Raw genomic sequence first — 13,447 nt, 5'->3', positions numbered from 1 at the left:
CGGGCGAGCCAGGGGTGGGATGCTACAATATAAGTATAGCTAACTATCGTTGAAATATAGTCGTAATTTTCTCTGATGTAATATTAGGGGGGTAAATCATTTTAGGATTCTTGAAATTCTATGGATTTTTAATAAACACAAAATTGTTTAGGCTCTCAACATTTTTTCTTCTAAAAATATATGCACTTTCTCTCTCTCTCTCCCCTGCAGTAACATCATTTACTTTTCAGAGCGGTTTCCTCTTGAAAAGGAGATCTATATGGTGATATGAGGACATTTTTTCTATCCTCAATTCGACGAATGAGGGAAAAACGGATGTGGAGAGCGGTTCTAAGGATGAGGTAGAAGAAAACCTAAGGGACCCATCTGGGAGGGAGACAATAGTTATTCCAAATCTATCTTTGGGCCCTTTTTCTGGAGCCGGTGGTTCCAGTATTCCATCCCTAACCACAACCTCTACTTTTGCTTCTTCCTCGCCTACCTCTCCCATCCCAACTCCCTCTCCTTCTCCCTTGCCCTACCCCGAGCCACGACCTTCAAAACCCTCTCAACCAACCAGTATCCTGTGGGTTGATAATCTGGTGACCCTCCAAATATCACTTTTGGGTGGGGGACAGGCGGCAAGATTATTTTGATCTCATATTTATGGATAGGATTTTTTCAGTCAGTTGTCAAGGAATCAAATATATTTGCAGAGGAACTCTTTCTTAGAGGTGTCTCCAAAAGACCTCGTATAACGGAATGAAAAACCCTATCAGCGTAGGAATTCAAAGTTTTCCTGGGACTTATCTTCCACATGGGGATTATTTCTCCACACCAGCTAGCCGACTACTGGGGTACTGATGCAAAATTTGAGCATCATTATTTCTCTCGTAGCATGTCCCGTGACCCGGGATATGGCAGTGAGGCATGTTCTGCATTTCGCCTGAAATTCGGTGGATGGAAGGACCCCAATCTCAAGATTAGGCCTGTTGTTTACCACTTTCACCATATTATTGAAACAGAGCATTACTCGCGGCAGAATCTAAGTATAATGGAATCTATGGTGACTAGGAGAGGAAGGCTTCCGTTCCTCCAGTACATAAATTGAAGCTCGCATTTAATTTGTTTACTTCAAATAATTCCAAAACCTCAGATTAAATCTTATGGAAAAATTTTCAGTACTTGTAAATCAAGGCAACATTCTCATTCATAAAAGTACCATATTTTATAGTTCGTCCAGCAAAAGTTATGCTCGCCGAAAAAACTTTCATTTGATCCAGGATGCAACATCCTATGTTGATCTCATACCTCTAAGCAGTGCTGCCCCTTAGCACAGTCAATGTCTTTTCTTTTACTTATGATATTCCCCGACACTAATTACAAAAACCCAGCACCAAATTGACACAAATAGCTTTAAAGCAAACTTCGTGAACATTTGTACTTATCCTGAAGTATAGTCAACACGCTCATTTTAAAGCCTGGCAATACTGAAATACGGAGCACGCCAATTGACGTAGTGCCAATTTTTGCAAAAACAACGAAAAATTTTGCTCAAACTATGCATAAAAATGTACTAGGAACTGTACTAAACACAAATTAAGCAAAACAAAAAAAATTTATCACCGGATTCTGACGACTTCCATGAAAATCGGGCCTGAAAACCAGGGATGTGATCCAATACGAAAAAGCACTTTAAAGCACGAAATTTCAATTGTTTCGGACCGCTGTCACTTTAAGGCACTAAACCGAAAAGGCACGAAACCGAAAAGGCACTAAACCGAAATTGCACGAAATATTTCCTAAACCCCGCGCAGCACATATGCACGGTCAGGCACTTTAACCACTTTTTCGGATAATTTCGAGCCACCCGGCATGAAACTATACGACGCAGAAAATAAAGTGTATGGGATCCTAACCTTTTAAAAGTGAAAAGTTTCATGCCGGCCTGGTCCAAAATGAATCGGATCGTTTCGTGCCTTTTCAGATCGGGCACAAAACGTAAAGTTTCGTATGGGATCACATCCCAGCTGAAAATGCACTGAATGTGTTAAGAAAGAAACCCCCATGTTGTGTAACCCCTGCTAGTTGCATCCTCTGAGAGAATGTTGGTGGTTACAACATGGCAGAGTGGTTTTTGAAGGCAAATAGAAGGATAATGTCAAAGAACTAATTTCATAAATTACCACACTAGTGGTAAAACTGCAAACTATGATGCATGTTCACCCAAAAGTATTTGGGAGCATAGAAAAGTTACCAGCAAGGTTAAGAATATTTGTGGGCCCATAAGAGTTTTTCCTACCTCAGAGCCCAAATACATACATTGAATAATCAGCATTTGACTACATCCTATTACTTTACCAGATTACATGATTAAGCATTAGACAAATTTTCTTTCACAACTAATAATTGCAATAAATAAAATTATTCCTCTAACTGATTCTCTTTCTTTACATAAGTGTATAGTGATAAGGCATTTAAATGTGACAAAATAACAAAAATATTTTAAGGAATTACCTGATACATTTCACCTTTTGGCTCTACAGCTTCTTTAGGAAGCATACAACCAACTGGCCTTTCTTCTCCTTCTTTCAAGGCATTATCCTTTAAGCTGCTCAGAAATATTTTCTGTGATGGAAGAACGCGGATTCCCAACCAAGCCATAAACAAAAGAGCACCTCTTGGACCGCAGGCTATTAGATATGCTCCAATTAGGGCCTCAACACAATCAGCAATACTTTTATCTGGAATGCTTTGTTGAGTAACAAGATTATAGGGAACAAAACATGGAAGTTCCTCCACAGGGTTGTTGGATGATGACTGAGCCTCAGATGAAAGATTTGGTTCAGCTGAAGTCGAACCTAAGCTTCCAGAGCTTCCTCCAGCAGATCCTTCATTTCCTTTACTTTTGGCTACAAAGTCACGGGCTTGGAATTTCCCTCCATGGTGTGAGCTTGAATCAGTAGCAGCTGTTTTGCTGTTCTTCAGTCCTTCTCTCTTGGTTAAAAAAGCATCTGTTCTTCCATTAAAACTGCCAGACTTGAAGCCAGCCTCTCCAAATCCTCGAGCACCAAATTGAGGTTTACTCAAGGATTCTTGCTCTGCTAAAGATTTCATCATTAAGCGTCTCCCTTTTTCCCGTACAACACGGCCGATTTGGGCTGGTGAAAGAGCAGCAAGTGAAGGCACCTCAGCACCATTCCAGTGAGAAGGAGGAAGACCTGCTCGAATCAGGGCCCTTTCCAAGTGCAGAGGAACATGGTAACATGGCGGAAGCCAATTGTCATGGGGTTCAAATTTTGCAGCTATCATGCTCTCACCCAGTCTTTTCCTTTTCCCAAGACGATAAAGGTTCACGTTGCTGACCTAATAAGCATTAAAAAAAATGCAAAATGAGGAAAACTGATGATACATCATCATCATCAAGATGCACAACTACAAAGATTAATATGTAACAAGAGATTAAATAAGAGATTAAAAGTATCACATTCTCTCACCTGCTTGGATCTTAGGTGGCTCAGCTTTCCTTCATGAATAGAGTGATGAGTGCAGTAAAGATATGCAGTGATGGCATACTTTAGGAAAGAATCCCCAATTGTCTCTAAACGTTCCAAATTGATCCCATCATTGGCATTGGACATTGTCAGGGCTTGAAGGAGGAGAGGAGGAGATGGTCCAGGGTGACCCTCGAGGGCAGGCTGTGCATCAAAACTGAATCTTTTTGGTTCCTCAATGGCATGTGGTTCCTCACTTTGTGCACCACCTTCCGCGGGCATATCCGATGGCCAATTCTCAAGGTCTTCTTCAGATGATGAGATCAAGGATGAACAAGATGTACATGAAGAACAGCAAGAGCAATTTGATGAGCTGGAAGAAATTGGTGAGTCAGATCGATGGCCATCACAATCTGATTCATGATTATCATTACAGGCTTCAGTTTCCCAATTTTTATCTTCTTCCAATACATCCAAGAATATATCATCAGTATCATCATCTGAGAGGGATTCCATGGTTACAAAATCACCATCTTCTGTGTTGGTGTTCGACTTGTAACTCTCCGAATCGTCATCATTTACCAACTCACATCTATTAAGCAATGCAAATTTGAAGGGCTTACAAACAGGACTAGTAGGGGGTGTTTCAAATTTCTTGACACAAAGAAGAGGATTTTCTTTCTTTGTATCATGGGAAACCACTGTATTCACAACCACTTCATCACGTATCTCCCCTTTATTGCTTAGGGAAAATGCTTTATTTGAGCCAAGCAGCATTCCACTGCCCTCAATCATTTTCTTATTATCCACCACTGCTTCCTCAAAGTGTTCAACATACTTTTCCACAATTTCGTTCCCCTCACCATCATCGCCTTCATCCCAAAGCCAGTTTGACTCCTCATCTTCCTCCTCCTCCTCAACATCAGCAAACTCATCTTCCTCTTCCACATCAACCTCACCAGCTTCAGTTATAGCCTTCAAAATTTGCCCATCCACCAAATCATCATCCAAAACTTCTACTGCTTCTGCCAAGAAGTCACTTTTAAACTGGATACGAAGTTTACCCCTAGGGTGGTGGCCACGATCTTCCACCTCTTCTTCTGGAATGAGGACTGCCTCTTCCACTCCTTCCTCATCTTCAGGGGCCTCATCGTCATCATCATCGTCGCTAGAGTCTGTAGTTTCCAGCCCTTCGAGGTCATGTTCCAAACCTCTAAAAACTTCAACAGGTCCACTACTTCCTTTCCAAATGCTGGGAGATCCATACCTGATCCTCTCCCCTTCATTGCTAGGTCCCCAGCCTTCACGGCCACCCTCCCCAACCATGGTGACATTATGAGGCAGGGGTGGTAGGCCCTCTGGGTTGGCCTGCATGGCCATCTCATTCGACCAAGTCCCAATTTCCATCCAATCCTCCCCATCATTCTTCTCACTGTCCTCATCATCTCCTGCATCATCCTCATCACTCCTATCATCACCACTAAGGGCCTTCTCATCACCTTTCTTCCTTCGTCTCCTTTTCTTCTCTGACCTACCCTTCTTCTTTGTTCCTTTCTTGTCTTCCCCATCCCCAGAAACTTCATCCTCTTCTTCATCACTGCTCTTGCTTGTAGGCCCACTACCACTTTTCCCAGACTTAGTATTTTTGCTGCTCTCTGATGCACCCTCATTTTCCTTGGATTTCTTCAGCACATCAGCAAGACTCCAACCAAAATCTAGAGGGGGCCACTCGAAATCTAAAAAAAAAGAAAGAAAGATAATTCCATAAATAATCTTGCACAAAATAGTAAGCCCAGCATTTAATGCAGTTAAATAAAAAACCCGGTTAGCCCCTAATTTTTTTTTACGGAGATGCACTCTGATGGCATGAAATTTTAATCCGATTGAAGTAAAATGGAAACTAGTTTTAGCAACTACTTGAATTTTATTTTCTACTAATACCTTGAGTACCAATTTTTAAAAAAATCCTCCATAAAAGAAATTTGTTACAAAGGATTTTAAGGCAATCGTATAGTTGCATTATAAAAAGATTAAATATGATTAAGTGCCATCAACAGTGAAATTTTTTGAATTCACGATATTCAATCGGCACATATGTAATCTATATATATAAAAGAAAGTCGAAAATCGTGTTCGTTAGAACACTTCAATACCTCCACTGCAAAAATGCTCAACAATCGCCCACCCAATCAAATATGCTCATCTAGTAGCCCAACACTACGAATCCGCCCAGCTAGCAGTGTCCAGAGCATAAATGCTCACCTCCAGGCTTGGAGAGTAGGAGATGAGCGTTTATGCTTCGGACACTGCCAGCTGAGCGGATTTGTAATGTTGGGCTACTAGATGAGCGGATTTGATTCAGTGGGCGATTGTTGAGCATTTTTGCAGGGGAGGTATCGACTTATAACTCGAGAACGGCTTCACCGATTTTAATCATATCAGGTTATTTGGATTCATCTCAGCCCCGGATAACATATTGAACATTAAACAATAGGAAAAGTTCACAAAAAATTCATCTTTTTATAAGGAGTATTTTTTTAGGTGTTGGTAACACTACAACAATTGATAAGTCAGTCAAAACTACAAATTACATTATTTGTTTTGTTGTTACCAATTTAATGACTGAACTATATAACAATATAACATTTTAATTGTTAAATACATATATTAAAAATATTTCAATTGTATTCTAAAAATTTAATTTGAGGTAATTGTAAGCCCAGCTCGAGTTGACACTTCACTACCATGTTTGTAAACAAATCTCCAAGCAATTGTTCCGTGTTCCTGTCGACGAATCGAGCAGTTTGATTTCACTTCCTCGGAATGTTAGCAAATAAGTTTCATTGAAAGGTGAGATCGTGAACAAAGTGTTCCCAAATATGACTGATCACCACTAAAATCACAAATGGTTGATTGAGCGAGCAATTTTGACAGCCTAGAATCAAGATGTGGATGACTCAAGCTAGGTTAATCACGATCAAATAGTTGGAACTCTGCGTGAATTCCAATCTTTTAACAAACGAAGACGAAGTCACCAACTATCTATCTGAATATTTAAAGTCCTTGGACGTTCCTGGCTTACCACAGCACGATTTACAGCTAAAGGTAGGCTCTGTGTTCATGATCTTTCCAAACCTAAACCAACCAAAACTATCCAACGGACCGCATTTGGTGATTTTAAAAAACTGATAATGAATATGATTAACCCGACTATACTCAAAGGAAAATTCAAAGATGAGGAAGTTCTCATTCCAAAGATTCCATGATCCCAACTTATATGCCCTTCTGAGCTTCAACGAATTCCAGTTGCATTCGTGACGATGATTAACAAATCACAAGGTCAATCTTTCAGTGTTTGTCCTCATATACACATGAAAAACCCAAGGTTTTATATGTAGTATGTTCACGAGTAGGTAAACCATCTGCTTAATCTCTTTCTTCTCTTCACTATATTTATTTCGATTCATCCGCTTTATCTTAGTCTGATAAAAAAAACAAACACTGTCATATATCAGAAGGTGCTTAACTCACGAAATTAAACCCGAATATGTAGGTGCCGTGGTACGTTTGGTACACAGTGCACTTCCCAGAATCGAGTTATAACGAGTGCGCCACGAGTATATTAATGCTGCTTCCCAGGGGCTATTTTCACGAGATTTTGAGTGTCAGTCAAGAATCGGTCTAGATCGAGTGGCGTAAACTTGCTCCAAGAACGGGTTTGATATTAATAATTGCTTTTTAAGACCACAGTGTCTTAAATTTCCTAAGTCAAAACATAAAAATTAGAAAATTCATTGGAGAAATCTGCATGTACATGCCTTGGTCTACTTCCCCGATGTAGTTTGAATAAAGAAAATATATTTCTAACAAGCCATTGTTATGCTCACTTATGCTTTTTTAAATTTTTAATTACTTTATTACCATAAGCTAAATATTATTAAAATCAGTACAGCCGCTCTCGATTAAAAAATAATGTAACTAAACTGTTCTGTGTATAATAGGCAGTACGAAGTTCACCGGGTCATCTAGTATAATATAAAATGGAGACCAGGGCATAAACTGAGGACTTAATTCATAAATAATAAATGCAACTGGCAATGAGAAATCAGAGAAGAATGCATAATGGCTACCCATCCATGAGCTGTAAATAAAATTAAAACTTCCAGACAGTAAACATTCACACTGGGAAAACACAAAACTATTAAAGGGAAGGTGTATCATTTCTATTTTTCGGAGTGACTTAGGGAGATGAGTCTTCCAAAATATAACATCATTAAATTAATTCCATATCAATTACCTCCAGATATACAAATATTGTAATCCATGTAGATATACTTGGAGTTTGTATTGAATGAAAAAATATCACATATTTAACCATCACACAAAAGGCATCTTACCCTTTGGTACTTTCTCTAGACCTAAATTTATCTCCCGAGCAACTCTGGCACGAAGCTGATCAGCTAAAAGCAGAGCATTCAGGCGATAGAGAATGCATGGCAAACATACTGCCTTGCGCCAAAGGGAGGCAGGAAAAGGATGTCGGGAGCATAGTTCTGGAACTAATATTTGCTTCTGTTCCAGGGATTCCCTTTTCGCCCTTTTTGTTTCTTCACTGCTGGTGGGAAGAGCCACTCCTTTCCGGTTTACATACCTGTAAATATGTAGAGAATAACTGTGAATATATTTTATTCATTAGGCCATTCAAGCCTGTAACTCTGGTGGATGTAGTACCACTAATGCCCAGGGTGATATTGATGCAAAGTCAGTTTAGAAATCTTATTTAAACCATAAGCATAACAACATGAAACTCATTAGTCAAATAAGAAATTGTATTATTTCTACTCCATTTATTTTCAGACAAAGTATTTTGCTGTAACAACAACATTTTCAAGTACAGCCAAGTCCTTCCCAAAATATACCCTATTCCCAAAGGAGAGGGGGTAGTAGCAAACTAGGGAGAAACTCCTTCCTAAAGGTACTGACTGTTGAAGTATATGTTCAAATATGCGATGTGGCACTCAACTGAAAGTTTTAGGTGAAGTAAGTTATAATTATATGATCAGTTATAATCACATAATTTTCTAATAGTTTGAGATAAGTTAGTTAAAGGCACATATCATAAAAGATAAATATGAAACTCATTCAGTTTCAATAGTTAAAACTATTTCTTCAGTGAGGTCGAAAACGACCATTTGCAATAAATTGGTGTGAAAACACATTTCTACTCTTTATTTTCCACTGTAACAGGTTTCTTTTAAGAAATTAGAAAATAAGTTTCCAAATTGCTTCTGTAATGAAATTTAAACAGTTTCCTTGACTATTAATTGCCTCATGAATAAGCAATTAATAACCACTTTCCTTCATTTGCTACAGCTAAATGTGTCTCAGTCTTCCTCGTACATAATTTTCCTTTTTGAAATGCTTAGCAACTTTACACTATGTACCATAAACTTTATAAAATCAAAAATTTTTCTCTCAAACATCCAAATAATTTTCTCTCTTTAATTCAAAGATTCTCTTTTTCAAATACCACATTGCATTTGATAATGGCTCTTCTCCAAGTATGAAGAATAAAGAATACTTCTAACTATTCTCGAGTGGCATGAGATATTATAAAGAACAACACCGGATTAAATGTTGTTGATTTAACATCACAAATCAGTGATGGTTTTGGTAGCAGCATAACTGATCCAATTGAAATATCTAATGCATTCAACCATTCCTTCCTAAAAATACCCAAACCTCTGGATATACATTATCCCTTACTTAATGATGCTTCAACATCCAATGTCATGTCAAGTATGTCTATGTTTCTGAGGCCTTGTGGTGAGACTGAGTTATGCTCTTATCTCTCAAGGGTTGCAACAAAAAAGGCTGCTCATATTCACGACATAACAGGAAAGGTAATAAATGACTGCAGAGACTGTACATTAGCCCCTCTTTTGTCGTTGGTTTTGGTGGTGATGGTGTTTACCCTGATGCCCTAAAAATGTCTAAGGTTGTGCCAGTGTATAAAAACAAAGGCGACAGAAATAATCTTTGCAATTATAGACCAATTTCAATAATTCCTCAATTTGGTAAATATTCAAATATGTGTACTGCAAAAGTCAAAACCTGTTAACAAATTTTCGGTATGGCTTCCGCCAAGGAAGGTTGACTGAACAAGCTCTCTTTGAAGCCATGAATTATATGTATTATTCAAGAGATAAACATAAAGTACAGGGTAATGGGAATTTTCTTTGATTTGAGCAGAGCCTTTGATGCTGTTCAACACGATAAATTATTTGTAAAATGTGAATTATTGGGAATTAGAGGAGTTGCATTGCATTGGTTAAAAACATATCTTGCAAACAGACACCAGAGAGTGGCCTTTCGTAATAATGGCAAAATCTACCTCTCTTCATCCTAAGCAGTAAGTAAAGGTGTGCCACAGAGGTCAGTGCTGGGACCAGTACTGTTTTTGATATTAATAAATGATCTTCCGAATAAGTTTATGGATAATGTAAACAAATGTATAATGTTTGCAGATGATGTGAGTATGTACGTTGACATCAATCAATTTCTTGTGCAATTTACCAGATCTAGGAAAACTTATAATTCAACTTGTGTCAAAAGAGTCCACGTCAACTCTGCGGTTATATCCTTGAACAGGGACTGGGACTAAATTTATGTAAGAAAAATAAAACCACATAATTGTACTATCACATAGCTTCAACGATCTTTTTCATCTCCTACAAAAAAACTGTACAATGTATCATCATGAATCTATTCATGCCCTTAGTTGACATTACGCCACACTTTTTTGTTCATGTGTCCTGTGTTCACAGTGAGAAAAGTACAACTAGCACCACTTTCTGAGAGTTGTGAAAAACTTCACAAGTAAAAAAATCATCAAAGAAAAAATATCAAATCTGGGGCATACTTCCTGTAAATCTACAAAGCAAAATAAAATTAATCCTCTCTCCTAGTCAAAGTATGTGCAGATGCCAAATGGAGTGATCTATTGAAAATGGGGATTCACAGAGAAAAGGCCTTACTTTTGCAAAAACACTTGGATAAATGTTCAAATTACGACAATCAAGCTAATGACAAAATTTTTCATCAACCTAATTCTATCTCAAGCTCTTCATTGAAACATTGTCAAAGTTAGTCCTATTTTCCCTGATATTCCAAAAGCACACACATTGCAAAAAAATGAGTAAATTGGGTAAATTACATAGCAAATTCAGATTGATGGGCTGTATGTTTAAAATCAGGTTGAATAAAGTTTTTCTTACATTAACCCTCATATGGATTCACTGTGCCTTAGCGGTGCTCGTGGTTTCAAAAGTGGTGTAAACATTTTCCATTCCTATGGATCATTTTGAAATATTCAGTAGTGTAAGCGGAACATCTTGAGTTCGCGGAGACGAGAGACCGGATGGTAATATTATTCTGATCCCATGCATAGGCACTCATGAGAGTGCGTGGTAGTGATGCTGCCATCAGCATTTTCCAGGAAGCTGTGGCCACGTGGGTAAGGGAACAGCGGATGACGCGGTAGGCAGCGGCAGTCGGCGGAAAGACTCAGGTGCAAAAGGTGTGCAAAGAGGGCATGTGCGCGATGCAATATGTTTTGTTGTCAATAAATACCTTCACTAAATGACTTGTTCTAATAATTCCTCTGGAGTGCCAGCCCAACAGAAACCCCGCGCTTAGAGTAGTCTATTTTTTCTGCTTTCTTCGTCTACATATAAAATTTTGTTTGCATAGTGTGGATAGTTTACATTTTATTGGCCTCTAATGAAAAAAGTTACGTCGTTGGATTTACGGCACCGCTGTGGTGCTCAGTATTTCCTCATCGCTACGTCAGGGACAGCACTCTCAATGTTAATGTCAAAGCAATTATGTTTCGTACGAAACGCTATTATGTATCTATTTAAAATCATATTATTTAATTTCCTAAACTTTATAAAAAAAATGAAATTGTTAAACAAAAGGAAAATATTACCACACCAATTTTGCTTTCTCTTTTAGCTAAGAATCATTATGTTTGCCTCGTTATAATGTTCATTGACAAATCATCATCTTTTTGCAAGAATTATTCATAGAAACTCATGGGTTGCCAAGGTTGTTTTTTCCATGACTTCCGACTTTGTTTTGCTTGGGCACCTTCTCCGCTCCACGTCCACGCACCTGCCGTGATGATAGTCACCTTTGGGCAAATCCCAGGGTTACTATGCTTAAATTACACCAAGCAGCAATTCTAAGAAAATGTTACCACAATGCATTATCCGAATTCCTAGAATAATGCTTCCTCACCATCGTGTGAATATTTCTCGTTGAATGAGCAACTGTAACTTGCCAGGAGATTCAGAGGTTTCACCGACAACCGTGAAGAACACATCACACAGTTACTGTTATATGTCTTGCACCTCCCATTCGAAAATATTCCTTTGCAGCTACGATAGTCTACACAAAATTGCTGGAGTTTATATAATTACCGATTACGTGACAGTTTACAATTGGGGTGAAATGAAGATAACTACCCAACTAATTGTGTGATAGAAAATAATTTCTCTTTCCTGACAATAAGTTCAGTATTTACGTGGTAAAAATCGTTTCATTATGAATAGGAGAATAGACAATTTACCGTGATGTGAAAATTTGTAAATATATTTCTCGTTTCTTTGTACACTAAAATGCACAGATATTTTATTCGTAGGGGGTTTTACTAACGGCAAGAAGGGGTAAGTGAGGAGGAGAAAGGAGAAGGAATGCCACGTAGGTTGTTTTGAGGTGAAGGGGTGGTAGTGTGTCGACTGCCAAGGATCAGGGAATACCCAGATCGTTATGCCAGGTAAGCGTAGAAAACCCTTATCGAGAAAAAGGTTGGGAGTGCAAGGAGGCAATTAGATACAAAAGGCTGCTTTTTCTTTATCCTTCCATCGCTGCATGAGGGACAGGGAACAAAAGCCTAGTCAAAATGCCCCGCGGTGGCCCTCCCTTCATTCCAAGAAGGTCCAGCTCAGGTGGAGAGAAGTTCAATCAAGTTTTGTGGGAGGGGGGCAGAAGGCGGTGAATGACGAATAAGGAAGCTTAGTGGGAAGTTATGGACAGTCTCAATGTTTGGGTCAGTGAAACATTAGGGAAAGAAAAAGTGAGAGAAGTCCTCCCAGCATGAGGGTATTTTTGTCACCTCAGAACATTCTTCCATCAGTCCCTCACGCAGAGCTGGACGAAAGAAAATAGGCGCCTGTTCCTTCTTCCCAACCACCTATAACCCATACTTCTAAGAAGTTATTTTTTTGGATTTCCCACCAATCCAGGAGTAAAACCTCATCTGGTGCACTCCCACGCATCACATTTACCCGTCCATCTCTAAGGAAACGTCCTCAGTGAGGGAATGGTGCTCCGCGGTAAGAAAAATACTGGCTCTTCTAGCTCCACCTCCAAAGCGGCGTTCGGTTCTTTGGCACGTCGCCTATTATCCCATATCCTTTATATTTAAAAACCCATAAGACTTGATTTTTTTAATTGCAGGATATAAGCTCCCAGAATATTCGTAAGATTTGTCTTGATCGTCAGAATCCTGTAAAAATCACGAAAGTAACACTCGTCTCTTCTCGCTTCACCTACAGCTGTTCGATTATTAAAGTTAAATAATTTATCCTTCTATATACACTGCAAATATATAACATATGGTTGAACGCAGTGAAGCAAAATTATGTCATATGGGCATAAAAGAATTTTATTCGGTCTTCATTTTTAGTATTTCGATACATAAAAATATAAACAATATAAACATTAAAAAGCAGTTTGTCCAGCTCTGCATATCAGAAAAAATATTTCAAACAACCATTACGCACGAAATTAAAACTTTCATTTGAAAATAACAGACAAAGGGAAAAAACTGGAGAGCATTACAGCAGCAAATGGAAAAGAATGCAACGTTCAAGATTTTTTGTTATAACTTCCACAATAATGGGTTAAAT

The 13,447-nt window shown here is 38.6% G+C and overlaps 1 protein-coding gene across 2 annotated transcripts in view; it reads right to left on the bottom strand.

Moving 5' to 3' along the window:
- Positions 1-13,447, bottom strand: part of LOC124157810 (endoribonuclease Dcr-1-like) — an 83,484-nt gene that overhangs the window by 22,639 nt on the left and 47,398 nt on the right. For both annotated transcript variants that reach the window (XM_046532839.1, XM_046532838.1), the window contains exons 19-21: positions 7,871-8,124; positions 3,477-5,209; positions 2,497-3,345 (exon numbers count right to left, since the gene is read on the bottom strand). In XM_046532839.1, coding sequence (XP_046388795.1) covers positions 2,497-3,345; positions 3,477-5,209; positions 7,871-8,124 — 2,836 coding nt within the window. The remainder of the gene's footprint in view (positions 1-2,496; positions 3,346-3,476; positions 5,210-7,870; positions 8,125-13,447) is intronic.

Source organism: Ischnura elegans, chromosome 4, assembly GCF_921293095.1.
Source record: "Ischnura elegans chromosome 4, ioIscEleg1.1, whole genome shotgun sequence".
NCBI classification, from domain to species: Eukaryota; Metazoa; Arthropoda; class Insecta; order Odonata; family Coenagrionidae; genus Ischnura; species Ischnura elegans.
This window is presented reverse-complemented; position numbering and strand designations above follow the sequence as displayed.